This window comes from Myodes glareolus, chromosome 5 (genome assembly GCF_982192425.1).
Source record: "Myodes glareolus chromosome 5, mMyoGla1.1, whole genome shotgun sequence".
NCBI lineage: Eukaryota > Metazoa > Chordata > Mammalia > Rodentia > Cricetidae > Myodes > Myodes glareolus.
Genome location: NC_142030.1, coordinates 28,046,318 through 28,066,042, shown reverse-complemented (window position 1 = coordinate 28,066,042; position 19,725 = coordinate 28,046,318). Strand labels below are relative to the sequence as shown.

At 44.2% G+C, this 19,725-nt stretch overlaps 1 protein-coding gene across 2 annotated transcripts in view; it reads right to left on the bottom strand.

Annotated features, from left to right (window-relative positions):
• Positions 1 to 19,725, bottom strand: part of Cacna2d3 (calcium voltage-gated channel auxiliary subunit alpha2delta 3) — an 837,667-nt gene that overhangs the window by 273,663 nt on the left and 544,279 nt on the right. For both annotated transcript variants that reach the window (XM_048421249.3, XM_048421250.3), the window contains exons 12-13: positions 15,550 to 15,628; positions 4,470 to 4,603 (exon numbers count right to left, since the gene is read on the bottom strand). In XM_048421249.3, coding sequence (XP_048277206.1) covers positions 4,470 to 4,603; positions 15,550 to 15,628 — 213 coding nt within the window. The remainder of the gene's footprint in view (positions 1 to 4,469; positions 4,604 to 15,549; positions 15,629 to 19,725) is intronic.

Below are 19,725 nucleotides of genomic sequence, written 5' to 3'. Positions count from 1 at the left end.
AGCAGGCAAGAGGGAAGCCATGAAACCTTGCTAGGCTGTTATTTCAGCCTGATCAAACACTGAATCCCACCTTCTGTATGAAGCAGAGGGTTTGTGGGGTGACAGGACGTGTTGGCTCCGTTATCTTGACATATGGAGTTTACTCTGTAATGAGCCATGGTGGTTGAGACACAGAGTGTTAATTCCATACATAGCATAAAACTTAAGAGGTAATCCTGATGCAACTGCTTTCCCGGTTAGCCTTAGGCCAACTCTTCTTCTGCTGTCATGGGTTATTTATGTGGAAAGGCCTCGAGTTATCTCCATGAGCTTCAGGTTACGTTTCTAGCCATAATAACCGACATAAGCACCACATCCTCCTTCTTAGCTACAAAGACTCCATCTGCTTCTCATTGGTGATGCTAATGTTACTGAACCTACTCAAGATGGTATTGGACTTGTCCCACTACCCAGTGTCCTAGAGAGCAGATACAGCACACTACTGTTCAGGTAGTACTTTCCCCCTCATGATTAATTAAAAATAATCTCTGGAGAAGCACTTTGAGACAATAAAAATGCCTTCTCTCTCGTCATCCAACTTTCCTCCAAGATTTCCAATCCCTTGATGTGAGTTTGGTGGTCCTAAGCTACCATGCCTGCAGAATGGTGACTCTCCAGTCCCATTACCCTGCCACTTACCACGTGGCACAGCACTCTGGGTTATTTTTGCTTCCCCACGGAGTTAATCTGTTTGGTGTTTGTTTATTATCATTAAGAAAACATGCATTGCTGTTTTACTCAGCAAGCCGTCGTCTATCGCTGTTATATGTTGTTCTGAGTTCAACCTGTCCCAGGTTTGATCAACAAGAGACCTGTAATGTAAACTGCAGATTTTTGATATGATCATGCTATTGTATTTAGTGTTTCCTTATTTTTTGATATTAGATATTTCATGTTTTCTTTATTCAGAACCCCAGTCCTGGGTAGGGGTGAGGTGGGGATAAGGGGAGATGGGGGGAGAGAAGGGAGAAGGGGAGGATGGGGAGAGCTTGAGGGAATGGGATGGTTGGGATGAAGGAGGGATGGATGTGGGAGCAGGGAAGTATATATCTTAATTAAGGGAGCCATTTTAGGGTTGGCAAGAGACTTGACTCTAGAGGGGTTCCCAGGTGTCCAAGAGGATGTCCCCAACTTGTTCCTTGAGCAGCAGAGGAGAGGGTGCCTGAACTGGCCTTGTCCTATAGCCACACTAATGAATATCTTGCATATTACCATAGAACCTTCATCTGGTGATGGATGGAGATAGAGACAGAGACCCATATTGGAGCACTGGACTGAGCTCCCAAGGTCTTAATGAGGAGCAGAAGGAGGGAGAACATGAGCAAGGAAGTCAGGCCCGTGAGGGGTGTGTTCACCCACTGAGACGGTGTGACAGATTTAATGGGAGATCACCAAGGCCAGTTGGAATGGGACTGATGGAGCACGTGATCAAACCGGACTCTCTGAATGTGGCAGACAATGAGGGCTGACTGAGAAGCCAAGGACAATGACACTGGGTTTTGATCCTACTGCATGTAATGGCTTTGAGGGAGCCTAGTCTGTTTGGTTGCGCACCTTCCTGGACCTGGATGGAGCGGGGAGGACCTTGGACTTCCCACAGGGCAGGGAACCCTGACTGCTCTTTGGACTGGAGAAGGAAGGGGAGGGTTGTGGGGGGAGAGGGAGGGAAATGGGAGTTAGAGAGGAGGCAGAAATTTTTTAATAATAAAAAAAATAATAAGTAATGGGTACAGAGCTTAGTATGTAAGCCCAGAGACCCGAGTTCAGTTTCCTAGAAACCGCAGAAGCTAGACTCAGTCATGCATATTTGCAACCCAGGCACTTCCACAATAAGATGGGCAGAAGCAGGAAAGTCCCTGGACTCTTACAGGCTTGCCACCCTGAGTATGCAGTGGCAATTACAAATGACTCAGACTCAAAAAAGGTGAAAGGTCACGACTGCACTTGAGATTGAAGATTGTTCCCTCACCTCCACATATATGTTACTGTATACATGTACCTACACTCATACACACACACACACACACACACACACACACACACGACATACACACATGCAAAAGTCCAACAGAAATCAAAACTATGTAAAAAGGGATGTCCCATTGCCTCCCCGGCCTCTATCTTCTCATGTCTTAGATGTGAGCAATTCCATGGACACTTTGTTTCTCTAACTTCGCATTTCTGCTTGCACAACGTGGTCACTCTTGCATTTTCCCACTTTCGCTAGCAGCATGCCCTGCTCTGATATAAACCCTCGATGCTGAGAGGCAGAGGCCACCCAGTTCTTATTGCCAATAATCTATGGCTCACACGAACAATCTTTAACGCTTGGGAGTCAGACAATTTCCAGCCTTTGGAAATTAAATACACATACTTCTAGTGAACAAACATCTTACATAAGTTTGTCTTGATGGGGAGTTACCTTCATGGTTCCAAGTATGACTGCTGGGTCAAAGGGCAAACTAATGCTACTCCCTTCCCCATAAAGACCGTCCCACTGCGCATTCCCATTGTGACCTATGGAGGTTCTCCCTTGCTGGTATTCTCACCGGCAGAGGACCTGGCTAAGTTTCTCACTTTTATCACTCTGCTGTTGTGAAATGGTATCTCATCATGGTTTAGTTTGCATTTTTTTCTTATTATGGTTAAAAGTATATATATTTTTCCATATCAAAAGCCATTATGTTATTTTTGTGATCTGCCTATGTCTTCTGTTGATTTCTTTTTCTATAGAAATTTTTGGAAGGGTCTCCTCAATTTTTCAAAATGTTTTATTACATTATTTGTTTATGTTTGTGAGTGAGGGTGGGGTCACGTGCCATGGTTTCAAGCGTGGAGGGTAGAGGGGGATAACCCATGATAATTAGTTCTCCTTTTACCTTCTAGGTCCTGGGGATCAAACTCAGGTCATCAGGATTGGTGGCAAGAGCCTTTACCTGCCAAGCTCTCTTGTCAGTTACTCAACTTTTAAAATGCTCTTTGCCTTTTAAAATTATGGCCTAGCTCTGCTAAGATGAGATCATACACTAAGTTCCCATATGTCATCGGGCTTTTATTGGCCTCTCTGCTCTATTAATCTGTTCAAATTCAAGCATCATATGCTTTAACTTTAGATTCTGTTACTGCATTTTTATACTGAGAAGTTAAAACAACCGAGCAACCTAGATGTCTAGAGTTTGCCTGACAAACTACAGAGTGGTTTGAACTTCAGCACCAGCTAGACCCATTCTTCTTCTTCATCCCTGGAGTTTCAGCCTCACTTAGCCACAGGTAAAAAGAGATGGCACTATGGCTGTTGTGCTCACTGTCATTGATTTAAACATGGTGTCAGATTAAATAGCAGTCTAGCTACTTTGTTTTTATAGTAAGGACCGAACTGGAATCTGACTCCCAAACTGACAAAAGATCATTGTCACCCGCAACCAGAAAGTGTTTCCCAGCCCCCACCTCTCATCGTCAGGTGACTTCACGAACACTCTCCTGAACCAGCAGTTACACTCCTATCTGTGTCTTGAAGGTCCCACTGTGGGTGGGGTGGGGTGAGCTGTTGTGGCCTGGATGTGTCAGGGTGTCGCCAGTTTGGTTTTCATGCGTTGCTATTGTCCCATGTCTGCCTGCAGCTGCCAGAAATACAGCAACAACAAGAAGAGGAGCGCCCAGAGAGAAGAAAGTATACCTAAGGCAGCCACGGAGACCGCTCCAGAACACAGCTGTGCCTGTGTTGCCGTGATTAATGTTATGTGAATCCCAACAAAACTGACAGCGGAACACTCCCGTGAGAACATTTACAATCAATAAATGAAACGCGCCCCTCCCATCAGACTCGGTATCACTATGAAAGATCGCCCTGAAATTACACACAAACACGGCTGTGGGATGATGACTGGATGACTGGCAAAGCCTCTCCTTTAAGCACACACTGGAAATCCAACTTTTCAGGAGCCCATGGTCAGAGTTCACATCACTTCGCTTACAGAATCCCACACCATCGCATTTTTGCCTGTCTATGGGAGGAGGATGTAATTGCATCCTCGGTGGTGGCCCCCATTTGTTATCACGGCGAGCGTCAGTCGCATCGTCGACTGAGACTGGGCCTCACACGTGGCAGGGCAGAGTTCATCACTGTGCTTCTCACCGCTTTCTCAAGCAGGAATGTGAACACGCGTGGGACATGGGGAAGTCACAAACAAAAAGAGCGCATGCTTGATACTCCTCTCAGAGGTGCAGGTCATCTTTATGGCCATTTTCCAGCATGACTTTGTTTGCTGGGGCCAACGATGTCTATTGTACCTACAGTCTGGGACAATGGTACTAAAGGCCATAACTAATGGAGAATGATATGATGTCCTGTCCCTGGAATGAACACAAGAAAGCCCTTGCGCGGAAGCATAGGGCAAACCCAGCCTCTCCCCAGGGCCCTGTAGGCTTACAGTGCTATCGATGTACGCTTCGGTCCACACCACGTCATGCTCCTGGTCGATGACTTTGGGTCGGCTGAGCACATGGAGGTATTCCATGACATTCTCCTGCACATCAGCCAAGGTGGAGATCTGGGTGAAAAACCCTGCGAAAGAAGGACAGGGCTTAGGAACACACAGCAGAGCATGCCTCAAGGAAGACACACTGGCCAGAGCCCAAATTCCCTTCTTCATCATTATTAAGTGTTGGATCTTGGCCCACCATCTGAAGTGAGCTGTATCTTCCCTGACAGAGAGGCTAGTCACCGAAAGGAACGAACTTAACCCACACAGAAACAGTTGTTGAGTGTTGAGAGCTCCCCCACCCCCAGGCTTTGCTAGGGACAAAGAACTCACTCTAGGCAATCCTGTTCTTCCCACACTAGTGACCATATTTCCAAGGAGAAAACTATAAATTCCAAGATTAAAAGGATCCCATTATTGTTATTTTAAAAATAGTAATGATTAATGTAATAAAACAAAGTTTGCTATTTCTTTGACATATAGTATTATTTATTTATTTTTCTTCGTTTTGTTTTGTTTTTGAGGCAAGTTTGGAATGGCCATGTCACTCTGACTGGCTTTGAACTTGCAGCAATTTTCCTGCTTCAGCTTCCTGAATGTTGAGCTGGGATGGCTTTCATTTATTCTTGATAATGTATATGGGAGGATTATTATTGTGTAACGATGACATGTCTGCAGTGGGCTAAGGACTTGTGTTTCACCCAGGTTCCACCAGCATTGAGCAGAAATTACAGGACAAAAGCACAGATCGTGGGTTTCTTGGTTTTACTTGTTCCTTCCATGCCTCTGGTTTGTGTCCATTACTTCTACAGGGTTTTAACCTGTGTATGCTTGAGGCACGGATTCCAGATCCTACTTTAACATGACTGTCAGACTGACACGCCTGGTTTTTATGCAACAGAAAATGTTCTAAGCATGCAATAGTTTTACAGATGATGTTGTCTGCTTGATCTTGAGTCCAGGGCACTTCAACTTGGGGGTCTTGTGGGCTTTGCTGCGAGCTAGGAGGTTTGGAAGGGAATAGAATACTGGGCAGAGTCTGGCTTGCCTAGAGGAAGCCATTTGTTCAAGTGTGGGTGGACAGCTTTCTTAGCAGAATGAACAGAATGGGCAAGGCACTGGCTTGGGTCATGAGGATAGGAGAAAAGATCCACAAAATAGTACAGCCACCATTAAAATATAATAGGGGTAGCCAATAAAGTCTGGCTACACTAAACCAGGATCTTTGGAGCCGAACATTGAGGGATAAAGGAGGAAACTAGTGGGGTGGGCCAGGCAACTGAGGAGTGGATCTGGCAAAGCAAAGAACACAAGGGAAGCATCTAGATTACAGAGAATCGGGCCCCTTCTGGAAGGAAAAAAATAGCTCAGAATGGTCCCCCAATTTAAGAGTTTAACAGAGAGCAGAAATGACCCAAAGGGATAGGCCCAGCAAAGCATAGGAAGGAGTTGAGCTCTTGTCCTAAGGCAGGAGGTTACAGAAGGACTTAAAGCTGGACACAGTATAGGCACAGATTCATGTAGCTTCTTCTTGTCTCCAAGTAAGGATCCATTCCTACTCATCAAGTAAGTCAGAGATGGCTTAAAGGAAACTCTAAAATCAGATCCGCTGCAACACTTGCTCAGCAGTTACAGACATTCCTTGTGTCTGAACCAAGCACACGGTAGGGAAACACCAGCCCTTCCACTGTCTGGGATGGGCTGGACCCTCCCAGAACATTTCCAAACAAAGGCCAGCTGGTTTGAATTTAGTGTGCCAGTTCCCAACAGGTTGGGACCATGTGGCTTCTGGGTTCCTGATGACAGCTCTGCCCAGGGCTAATTAGCATGCATTATCACTCCTACCTGCCCCACCCTTGTGGTTAAGACTACATCAGGGAAGCAGAGCCCCAAAGGAGGAATGGGGATGCCCCGTTATAGCATGAGATCCCAGAACAGGACCTGTGAGTTCTCTTGGAGGTCTGGCCCCTGCTTAAGGAGATCCATTGGTATATGTCTCCTAGGTGGTCCAGCTGAGAGGCATGACTGGCAAGAAATACTTTATGAGGGACTACTAGAGGACAAGCGGCATGCCTTTCCCAAGAGGAGTCATTTCTCCATGCCAGGAAACTATAATCTACTTTGTAATCAGAAAGAAAATATTTAATATCTCTTCTAGTAGCTAAACCTTGGGTTCTAAGTAAAGAACCTTGGCACATAGTACCAGCTAAGGAGGGTACTGCTGTTGGTCAGTCTGGTAGTTTTGGATCTGGATGACAATAACTTGATGAGCACTTTCAGTGTGGCCCTATTCCCGGGAAGATAGTCTGTCTCAGGCCCTTGATTGCCTCTATTTTCAGGCCCAATCTTCAATGCCAGCATTTGAAGCTCTCTGATTTAGGGTTTCCAAAACAGAGCCAAGAGAAGAAAGGAGATGGACATGTGAGGGAGGATGAAGGACACAGCTCATCAGCTTAGAGAGTGAGACTGGAAAGGTGTCAACCATACGTTTGTAAAGGATTGAGTTGAGAAATGACCCTCGCTCAGCCTTGTTTATCACAGTCAAAGCCCGAATGCTACAACCAGCTCATTTCCCGGCGCTCCACGCCTGCAGCCAGCCATTTACTTGATAGCTCTTGTGGATGAAATCGGGTACCCAGCATAAAATTCAGAAAGCCCACTCTCAGATTTCCTTTACAACTCCCTGCCTCCAACCGCTGTTAGCCTTCCCCATCTTGGCAATAGCACCCAGTAGCACCCAGTCTGGTTAGACCCAAAGCAGAAGGAAGACCCTAGAAGACCCCCTCATCACTCTCTGCTCCTCTTCTGGTCCCATATCTAATTCACCAGCATGTTTTCTGGTCCAGTCTCTAAAACACACTTAACATGACTGTTCTTTCCTTCAGCACTTTAACCCCATTCCAAGATTCCATGGACCATAAGTAAATCCATCTCCAGCCTTCCATGACTCCACCCACTCATTTAGGTGTAAGGATCATCTGAAAGTATAAAGTGTACTTCCATCCATCTGACAAAATCACTGTAATAGTTTCCACATAAAGTCAGAACAAAATCTGAATGTCTTATTCTGACCTCCAAGAACCTTCCTCCACTGGCCTCCAACTACATGGAAAGCCTCGCACATTATTGCTGAACTTTACTGAGCCTGTCTCCTGCTCTCCTATGCTGACCTGGTCCTGATCCTTCCACCCTAGCCTGCCTAGAGCCTTCCCATGCTCTGCTCATTCTCCTTGGACACTCTTCCCTAGTTTTCCAACATGGATCCATTTTATCATCAATGAATCGGTTGGGGGAGTCTCTCCCCGACTGAGTCATCTGCCCTCACTTTCTCTCTCTGCATCTCACTCCAGCGTCTTGAGAACACTTAACATGTTTTCTCACAGAGCCAGACTCTGACTTGCCTGCTTCCTGTGTCTGCTGTCACTGGGATGGCAATGAAGTGACCCATATTGAGAGACGGTGCGTTTCTGGTTTGGAGACACCTTCCCAGATAGGGACCCACGCAGAAACCTTCGCTGGAGTCTTCCTGGGACTCATGTTGCTCTCTGCCTTGGGACCCATGACAGCCCACCTCAGGTTCTCATTAGAGAAGGGACAAAGTGAGGAGCAAGAGCTTGGCCTACAACAGCTTCAATCCAGGCTAATTGGACTCCAAAGCCTTTATTCTCAGCCTAGAAGGCATTCTCTCTTACCAAAATAGAAAAGGACCACGGGCTCCTCATAACTCTGCCCCCAGGGTACCTCTAGTAGTCTATCTATATATTATAGCTGGGAGAGGCTGAGGATAGAAATGGACAAGCACAGGGCTGCCCTTCCAGGCTCCTGGCAATAATTAGTACCATCATACAAGCCTAGGTCACGGTTCCAACTTATATTTCATTATGATAAGTAGAGATACAAGTCTATAAAAGGCAAGAAAAGCTGAAATTATATATGTGTGTGTGTGTGCGTGTGTGTGAATACACATCTATATATATGCACACATACATCTATATATGCACACACCCATATATCCATGTATGCATGCTGTAAAGCTTACACAAATTTGGTCCCAGTCCATTAGAACATGAAACCTTTCTGAAAGAGTCTTTTCTTGCTTTGAGATGTTTTCCTGTAAGTTTCAGCTAGCAAATGTATGGTAGGGCTAACAAATGATGGATAGTAGGAAGTAGCCAAGGGCTGAGTTCTTTGGCTGAAACCATAGACGCAGGTTTCCCTTGGTTCCCTTCTGTATTCTCCGAGCTGGCTACCTTCCTTACTGCCTCTTTCTTTTTTCTTCCTAGGAAATTCTAGCTCTTTGAATGTTTATTCTTGTCTTTAATGTGCCTTTTTGAACTTCATATATCATGTAAGAGAACAGAATCAGCAATCATCCAGTAATTACTGAGTAATTAATGCTGAAATTAGCCACCTATTACAAATGGTCTGCTCATTTTTCTCTGTAACATCCATTTATTTGCCTTGTTCCCTTGCAGCATTCCTTCTGTGAACCCTGGGCTACAGCTGCTCTGTGTGATAAGCCATAGGCAGCCCAGTACTTTGTATTCCTAGGATTTTACCTAACGTCTACATGTTTCTAAAATCTTTTGCTCAGAGCTGCCTTGCCATAGACAAAGAATTCCATATTGCACTTTACAATGGCATCTGACACCAGAGCCCCTAGAGTGTGCCTACGGGAGCAGACCCTACTGCCTACCTCACATAGCCAGGTTCTGGTTCTACCATTCCTGTGGTCTGTTGTTGCGACGGGGACAATTCTCTGTGTGTCACAAGATCATTACCACCGTGAAGCAGAATTCCTATGGTGATAAACACAACACCTGGACTCTCAGTCACGGCCATGAGATCAGAAGAACAATATAGTCATAGCCAGAGCAATGCTAATGGTGGTAAGTCTGTTGTCATTTCCTCCTTGAAGGAGTGGGGAGGGCCTTAGACCCTCATGGCTCCCTCTTGTCCCCAACATGTCTGTGGTCTTGGAGAGTGCTAGAATACACAAGGAGTGTAAGGTTGACTGTGTGTTAGGACTCCTTTGGTGCAATTTTCACAAAATCCATGGTGTGTGTGTGTGTGTGTGTGTGTGTGTGTGTGTGTGTGTGAGTGTGTGTGTGTTTGTGTTGAGAGCTCAAGTGGGGAGTAGTTTTCAATGATGCAATTCTCTGAGTTAGAATGTTCCTTTAAGTAACCCCAATATGCTTTTTGGGTCATTAAATGGGTAAACTAATTTCTTTGGTCGTTACTATCTCGCTATTTCAGATGAACAGACTTCTCTTTGTACCTCCCCTGGAAGTCATACAACATGGGTACAGCTTCTTCACATATTTCCAAAGATTCTCCAGCCTCTTAAGTATAATAGGCTGAAGAACAGACAGCCTATGTCTAGGGGTTCTCTCTTGATAAATACAGATGATTATAATCTATACCCCATAGTGGTTCTGTGAGGGTTTACAGAGGCATGTCATCTAAGTGTTGTGGGTTTCACCTGGTGCAGAAAGCAGTCAGTTGCTCTTAACTGCTATGAACAACAGCAATACGGTGATCGCTGTCTGAATCACATGCAAATCCTCACATCCTTGGGTGCTTACAGGAACGACTGTGTGCAGCTATCAGCCTAGATGATGCTCTTGCCTGTGCTGAAAAACTAAAATGGTTTAGCTATGCCTTTTCTCCTGCCCACAGCCATTCCGATGGCCTCAGAAGTATGAAGCGTCTTTGGGGTTATGAAACAGTTGGAAAGGGATAATGAGATTAAGAATTATTTCTTGGAAAAGTTTGGGGGCTGGACCTCCAAGGAGGGCTTAGGCTACCAGTTCTATTTCAAACAAGAGGAGAACAACCTCTAACCTCTCCAAAGGGGATAAGCTAAACACACAACTGGGGGAGACGCACAAGGCGTTTCGTTTGCAGCACATGATGACTGAAAGGCTGAGAACTCAGGACTGAGCAAAGCCTTTGTTTGCACAGCTGGGAAACACTCCATTAACTCCGGCTTTCGAAGGGGGATCAGCAGGCTCATTTCAAATGCTGGCGCCCTGCACACCAGAGAAGGTTATCGCCTCTTTATGGGCTATCTGAACTTGCCGACCATCTTTACTGTTGTCCCAATTCGCTTGTTTATGCAATGGTGTGAATTCAGCATTTCAAGCGCCCAGCCTGTCTTCAGTGGCAGGGATTGTTTTAACATCTTTAAAATGGCATGCTTCTTTGCTTCATTAGAACTAGTCCCCTTAGGGCAGGTCCTACTTAGGCATAAAATGAAATAGCCTGGTGAAGATGGCAGAGAACTAAGGGGCATGAATGTCCCCCCGCCCCAGGCATGCGTTTCCAGTGAAAATTACCTGAGGCCTACTGGCTATGAGCGGTTTCCATGGCTATCAGACTTCTAAGAAGGATTTTTCTGCCCAGACAGTAGGTCTTTGAACACTAGAAATCCAGGGATGGCATAATGGCCACCACTCCCCTCCCCTCCTTTGGGGTCACTCTGTGGTCAGGCAGATCAACCTGTCAGCAGGCTTCACTTTGGCCTTTCCCTGGTCTGTTCAACTCCAGGATGCTGACAGTTCATTTCACTGAAGATCTTGGTTGAGTCAGTGCAAAAACACGCAACACGGGTGGGTGGGGATTCAGACCCCATGTCACATGAGAAGAAAATGCTATGCTGGCTCCATCATGTAACAATCCTAGACCATAAACAAAGATTTAATTAATGACCATAGATGAATTCTTCCTCACTGAACTTACGTGGATAAAAACCTCATGACTGACGCAACATGAAGCCAGTGTTTACACGGGCTCAGATGAGCGGAACCTAACACTGTCATGGTGAGGGAGACTCCAAATCACAAAAGTAAAATTGTTGGGAGTCATTGGTTGTCATGCGACAGCATTCCAGCAGGAACAAGGGCTTTCTTCAGGGGGCTCACAAGGCCTCTCCAGATAACAGCTAGCCTTCTTTCTGTGGATTTTCTGAACCTATAAACTTTATGGGCTCAATTCCAAAGCTAGGTCCTGGCTTGAGTAAATTATCTTTCAAGGATATTTCAAAGAATCTTGTAAATGACAACAAAAATGAAGCAAAGATACAGGATTAGTTGATTAAGACAAAGTTCCAATTTGGAGGATTTTCCTCAGCTGGACACAGACAGTAAAAGCAATCACCCACGACTAAGGGCCTACTAGCTGATGGGGAAAATTGCAGTCTGGTGTGGCGGGGACAAAAATAAAAATGTTTTTCCAAACAAAAAAGGAAAGGAATATTTGTTTGCCATGACCACAGAAAGAAAAGAACTGGGAAGCATAACTCACTCTCTATTTAAATGTCAAGAAAGTTCTAAGATGTACAGAGGGACTTCTGTTGTCAACAGGAGTCTAGGTCTACTCAATTCCCTCATCCCATGCCTCCTCCATTCCTGCTGCACCTGCTCTGGAAAGGAAGCCAAACATGCGACCTGGGATAGCAGGAAGACGGACACTTTCATGAGGCAAGCCAAGCAACACACAAAAGAACTACACTACTACTTCAGAGAGTCAAGGGAACATGAATGCTCTCCAGTGATACCCTTCATTCTCTGAGGTGAGGAAACTGAGATGTGCCTAAAGACCACTCCAAATAGAAACAGGAAATGAAAGGCAAATCCAAGCCACAGCACCATGTAAGCAGCCTGCTTGTCTGGCTCTACGAAGCTCTTCTATCCCCACTGGCCCGAACTTTCCCTCTGTGAGCTTACCTCTACACATGCCTGATGAAGTGACTAAGGCTGGTGACAGAATCTTTTCTGGGAAGAAGGATTGGAAGTTAGGAGTTCAGGTTTGCTGGCCCGTGTCCAGGGGAGAAACTATCAAATCTACTATGTCTCCAGCATAGGACATGTTGTACAAGAGACAGGAGCAGTCTGGGAAGCACATCTCAAACCACACACATCTACACAGCAGGGAAGACCTATCTCCAGAGAAGAATGATGTAGATATGTAAAGAAAATCTACAAAAAAAAGGGCAAAAAAAAATACATCTTCCCTGCTCTTTCCTGAGACTTGACCTTCCTTCCCACTTAAGAACTGTAGCAAAGACCTGTAAAGCTCTCGTCCCAGTTACTTCCCAGACACTACCATGTTGATGAATTACAGCTAGGAAGACCAGCAAAAGAATGGGCCACCTAAGCCCATCAGTCCCAACTGGTGGACAACAAGACACCCTTTTAATGAATATGAATAACTAACTCTGTTGTAAGTCATCACAGAAGCACCTGCTCGGAGTGAAGTCTGAGACTGGATTCTGTCGGGTAGCCAAGATGAAGTAGGGGTCCAAGGCCACTCTTACAAAGTCTGTGGTCTCAGAGAGGACGTAAGCCAGACCTAGAGGTCACTGGCTATGGGGAATCATGAGAACATTCATGTTCTAGGAACAGGGTATGGCTCACAAGACCTAACTTCCTACCTACAGCATTTGTATTGGGCAGGTATTATACCACCCACCTTGGGCAGGTGAAGAAGCCCAGTACCTAGTAAGTAGGTACATGAAGAAGGCTGGATTTAAAATCCAAGAGGCTGGATTTAAAGTCAAATCTTTCTTGACCATATAGAAAAATGGAAGAAGTCCTCACTAAACTAGAAGGCACTGTCACTTCCCTTCCTGATCTCTGCCCCAAGCATTGTTTCTGATACACTGCTGGGATTGGTAATAAATTGATTTCATAAATATAAAAATCCATAAATGATTAAGTACCTACGAACTAGTATTGAACTACTGAACCTAGCATGCACCATTTCACTAATCCTTCTGTTTAATAAGAACCGACTGAGGAATGGGATGCAAAATTATGATTCTATGGGAAGAATAAACACACAAGCGCCAGTGCAGAGTGTATCGACTACAGTTAATGACAATGTCTGTATTTCTGAACATCACCCAGAATCTGTGTTGAATGCTTTCAGTATAAGAACATGGTAGGCAGGTAATGGAATTCAAATTAATTGTCTTGATTTGGCCATTTCACAATGTATTTATATCATCATAACATCAAGCTCTATACCATTTATTGTTTGTATTTGTCAATTAAAAATTCAAAGGAAGAATGATTACTACTCCCATGCTGAATATTAAACTACTAATGCAAATTAAGGTTAATTTCACTAGTCCTGTAGCCAAAGCTTTGTCATTGAAAATACCAACCTAGAAATCCCAACGGCTTCACATAGAGTCTTGACACACATCTAGTGTGGAACAGGGCCATCTGTCCACTCACTCAGGGACCTGAGTGTGGTAAGCCTGCTGAATGCCATCTCAGTTCAATCTAGACCATGAAGCTTCAGAGTTCACGGAAGCTAAAGGAAGAGTGTGGATGCCCAAACAAGCTCCTGGATGCTTTAGCTCAGATTTAACCAGGTTGAATTCCTTCTTACTACAAGAACTTGTCATGAAGGTATGCTGGAAAACTGGGAATGGCCGTGGATGCGTGGATATCTGGAGCACAGTAAGTGTCTCTGCACACTCCTTTCTCCATGATTACCCAGCTACTAAAACTAGAAAAGGGGTGTAGTCACTTGACTGGGACCTCAAACTATAGAAACATATTTTGGGAAGAGCTGTTTTACATCCCTGAAAGATAATTTAGAAATAGATTTTATCTTACAGTTATAGCCTCCTTGTCTGCTCTAAGTCATATACAGAAGCTAAAGGGATAAAAGATAGAGTTAAATAGGATATATTTATTTATATATTATCAAATAGGTAGTCTAGTATTTTTACAGCACAGCAGGGTGACTACACTAAATTTTTGTGTATTTAGAAATAATCAGGCAAGGGGATTTTGAATTTGCCCAACACAAGGAAAGTGTTTAAGGTGACGGGCATCATTTAAAATAATGTTCCATAACACCCATGTTAATTTTAAATTTTTTAAATGCTGATAAGTGAACAACAGCTGCTTAGAGACTTGAATTGTAAGTGGGATGACTGAAATAAAGCCACCTAGATACTTCAGGGATGCCTCAATTTTAAAATTAAAGTCAGAAAATGTATTGCTTTGAGGAAGAGGTTATGCTTTGGTTTCCACAGGATTCATTCAAGGTTAACAGTAATCAGTTTAACTGGGAGAGGACCCCTGAAAAATCCTGGCTACAGATATAAAAAAAAACAAATTAAGTAAAACTACAGGACAGGTGATGTATATTTTACATGCTCGATCATAAAACAAAAAAAAATATCTTTGACTAACTTGTGTATAGCACACAGTTCATAATGGTGTTAACATAGATATGTATGTTACCTTTGAAAGTTTGTGTGTTTTCAGAGCAAGGGGACCAGACAATAGTCAGAACAGGTAGCCCAGGTGGTCTGCCTCTTAGAGTGCTTCTGTTGCCACTTCTTCCAAGTTCTGCATCCAGAACAGCTTCAAGGCTGATACCTGAGTTGGTCCAGTCTCACACATGTTGTGCTTTCCCTTTGCACAGAGACTGTGTGCCTAATTTCCCCAAGACTTGACCATTATCTCAATTTTCTCAGGCTCCCTAAAGATGCCTCTATCCCCAGACAACAGGAAACAATCTAGAAAACACAATACCTACGTTCTCAACAGGTGGGGTTTTTGGTTTTTCAGTGGGTAATGTGTGTTTGTCGTCATTTAGTGGGGCTATAGGAATATAGGAAAAATAACAACTATTAACCTCAAATATTTTATGTTGGTATGGATTTTGGAATATTGATATAAGTTTAAAGTTATTTTTGTTATACTCTATGTACATTTCTACCCTTGTTTGGGGTATTATGTTTATGAAGCTCATTTAAAAATGTAATGTATAATTAAGAAATGCAGGTTAGTAGTTAGTCATCTATAATAATCAAACATGAAGTCATATTAAATATGTTTTCAAGGTTAAGAAAATTTATTTAGATAGATGGTCTTCAAAGACCTACAGAACATGGCAATAAACTCACCTTCTCTTAGGGCTCCCTCTTTTCCCCATATGTGTGCCACGAATTCTACATCCCAGAGAGCAGCAATTCAGAGTGCAGCATGTTTGGGAGACTTACCTTTGTTAGCACAGGCCATCCACTTGAGATTGTCTGCAAAAGCAGCTTCCCGTCCAATGAGGTATGTGAAGATTCGAACCTAAAGAGAAGATGGACATATGGTGAGCTGTACCGAGCTTGCGCCATCCTGTGCAGACCACATGCATGCCTCACACACATGTGCTCTACCTCCTTCCTGCTCCACACTCCCCATCTGTAGAAACATATTTTCGACATTTGAAGTACAGTCAGCTAGAAATATATTCAGGGGGCCTTTGATCTTTGTAGCCATATGGCATAAATGGTAGTTGTTTTTCGACAGGCAATGTAGGGCAGAGAGGAAAAGCCAGAAGTGGGAGAGCTGGCTTGGTTCCATGAGTGGAAGAGGATCACCCTGGTCTAGACCAAATCCACAACTGTTTTCCTCATTCCCGCAGAAAACCCAGACAGTGCTGTTCCAGAGAATGAAAATACCACTGTGAGAGTTTCAATATTTCTCCCCAGCAGAAAGCATAGGCTGTGAGAGCTATGTAACTCTCTACGGGAGCTGGTAGGGCTTAGGTCATTGACTGAGATGAGAGGTACTGCCTGTGGCCAGGAGACCTATGGAGTCCTTCTCTAGTTATCCTAAGATGTTTGCTCCCAAAGAGCAGAGAACTTACATTTTTAAAAAGCTATCACAGTTTGCATTGCTTCCTTCTACTCCCTTTCCCTTTCCCTTTCTCCCTCCCCTCCCCAGCCCTGCCTCAGCCACAGCTCCTTGAAACAAAGCAGGGTTCCCCCCACCCACCAAGTGGTGCTAGATGATCAGATGGAGGGAAGATGAAGAAGAAGAGGCTGAAGCACCCTTGACACAGTTTGGAATGACGGGGGAGGAGGACAACACTCCACAATCCTGGACAACCTCTCCTGGTAGGCCAAGTGTGTCCTCTGAAGATCATGGTGTGGCATTATATGAAGGAACATGGCATCAAAGGCTTTACAAGCCAGGGTCCCCTCAGCTCAGGCAGCCTGGTGGGTCACAGGACTGCTGCTCCTCCCGGGCCTTGCCTAGAGTTGTGGTTAACTAGTAACTTTTGTAGTCTGAACTAGCAGACACGCCTATTCCATTAGAGTCCACTTTCATGGGGAGAGAGAAGGGACTGTGTCACCAAACTGTGCCACCATGGAAAGCAAAACTTGGAACATTATTATCCAGTGCCTGAATGAATGGAAGCTTGTAAAAGCTCACAGCTAGGAATACGGGGGTTCCAGGGTCATTCTGAACCTCTTCCAGTCAGGGCATATAACACAGAGGCTAGCTTTTGCTCACGTTCTGATTCTAACTGAAAGAGTGCCTTAAATGCATATTACGTCAACAAATCCCTGGTTTGTCCCCGTGTGTTGGAAAGACACTTTACACTCTCCACAGCTTGTGCACAAGGTCTTTGGGGAGGGGGGTGATGAGCTACCACCAGATGATATGGGAGTCCCCTCAGGCACTCCTCCTACAGCCAGATCTTGTCGTCACTTCTCCCTGCGGCTCATTTCCACATCACCCTGCTCAGAAAATTCAGAAGTGGAGATATGCCCTCCAAAAGAAAGAAAGAAAGAAAGAAAGAAAGAAAGAAAGAAAGAAAGAAAGAAAGAAAGAAAGAAAGAAAGAGAGAAAGAAAAAGATGGACAGATGGGGACAGGTGGAAAGAAAGAAAAGAAGGAAGGGAAGAAGAAAGGAAGGGAGGAAAGAAGGAAGGTAGGTGGACAGATGAAAAGAAAGAGAAAGAGAGGAAGGAAGGAGGGAGGGAAGGAGGTGGATAGATGAAAAGAGAGGAAGGAAGGAAGGAAAGAAGGAAGGAAGGAAGGAAAGAAGGAAGAAAGGAGGAAAGAAGGAAGGGAAAACACTAGAGGATTTTAATCTCCTGGGGAAAAAATTACAAGCAAAATCCTAACTTTATAACATAAAATAATGGTAAGCGCCGCCCTCTGCCAACAAGCAGCCCCCACTGTTCGCTTTTCCTTATTGGTCAGTGTGCATACTTAGCTGAATCTCTCTGATTTAGGGGAAATTAAGGCCCAATTAAGTACAATGACTACCTTAGTTTTGTTAAGGGCTGGTCTCAGTATGGGTGTTTTCTGCCACTGCCCTGAGTTGCTTGGTCTATCAGGACAGAATTCCCAAGCAACTGAGAGTTCATGAGAGAAATCACCCACAGGACCAAAGCCAGACTCCAGTTCCCTGAGATAGGACTCAGGGATCTTTCTGCATCCTTTGCTTTGATTTCAAGTTGTAGTTCTTTAAAGGGTAAAGACTAGACTGGCAAAAACTCACATCTTAACAATGTCTTAGGCTGGCAATGAAGAATAAGAAGTGACTCTTAGGCTGTGAAGTCAAGCATTTCATCTTTGCAATCAAGCACTTCCGGGGAAAGCTGCAAAGGAAGCCAGCGGTGCCAACCTCTGTGCTGTCTGGAGGAAGAGGCTAAGCAGAAACCCTTTTCTCTCGGAGGTATGGTTCAAACCCCGGGAAAGACTTGAAGTTGCTGGCAAACTTGTATGGTTCCTGATTTCAAATGTGGCAACCTACTTGGAAAGCCAGTAGGATCGTGCCAAGCTTTGCCTCAGTCATGATTGCTCAAGAATTGTGCTAACAAGTACTCAGTACTGAGAGCCAGCACCGTGGGTCCCACCTCTGCAGTCAGTGCCATCACGGATCAGGTACTCTGCTGAGAGATTACAGGCTTTCTGTTTGTTTTGCTGTTCTCTGTTTTATTGTATTGCTTATGAAAGAAAATCAGAATCACGTTCAGTATTTCCATTTATGTACAATGTTTGGCTCCCAGTGGGCTGACTCCTTATCTGAGTAGAAGCAGCATGGACAAGACTTGCTACGTCTCTGCCTAGAAAATAAACATAATCAGATGATATTGGGCCTCTGCCCTGAATTTGCTCACAGTACTGCCTTTCAACTGAGCACAAAAGGAAAAGACATTTTACTTCAAAGTGTAAAGTATTTCGGAGAGCAATTTAACAACATCAAGAACATTTTGTATTTGTAATTCTTTTGGCTAAGTAATTATACCTCTAAGCATTTATCTTACAGTCAAGATTGTAGGCAAAATGCCCATGGAGACGAAGAGTCAATACAGTTGACAGGAAGTGGGAGAAGACTGGCGGGTGCGTGCTTCGCAAACACATAGTACAGAGTATGGGCATGCTCACCGTCGCTGCATTCTGGTCAAAGCTTAAACCCTTAAGTGTTTCCCGAGAACTGATCGGCTAATAATCATGCATTGAGATTTTGTTTTTCTAAGAGAAGCTCAAATTTTTACTTCATAAATTGTATCATTAGAATGAGTGAATGAGTTAAAAATAAGTAACTATTGCTTTAATAATTAAAGTGCATTTTCAAGGAGAAAAAAGTAATGAAACTGTAATGGTCTGAAAGTTCTGGGTGAGGGTAATAAGGATAAAATTGGAATGAAAGCCAAACAGAAAATGTTAATGTGTCGAAATGCGGGCTGCTTTCCTCTACTGTTTTTTTTTTTTTTAACTGAGTGCCAAACCTCTAAGTGACATGGTCAAACACTCTTCATTTCCTCCCTGACAGATTCTGGAGTCTGAGGTGTTTGATTTCTACCTTTCTGACGAAGTGCTCCCAAACCAACTTTCACTGATTTGCTGTGAGCTCCACTGTTTTCTTGATGTAGGAAGGAATTTTAGCAGAGTCCGGTTCGGCGTAATGCTGAGAGCCAAGTGGACATAGAAGGTCATGAACAGGAGCCCTGGCACAGGTCAGGCGAGCCCATCAGGATCCACTGTGCCACTCCTAGGGGCCAGGCCTCAGCCACAGGCACAGAAGACTCCTCTCATTATCACAGCTCAAACATAGGGCACACCAGTGGCTGAGCCACCCCACTAGTTAATTTTGATCTCTCATTTAAGTTGTTTTCTACAAACCCAAGTTAGCTTAATAAAGTGTTTGAATGTAGCCTTTCAAAGTCACCTTCACCTCATTTCATCCAAAGGAAAACAGACAATATCAATCCATTCTTTTTCAACACTAAAAGTTATACTTATGTTTGACAGACACAGATGAAGCACATGAGAAGCTCTGAAGGGTGCTGAGCACAATGATCAGGACCACGATCTTACAGTTCTAGGGGCTGGAACAGTAGGACGGCAAGTTCAAAGACAGCACTGTGAAGACAAGAAAGGGAA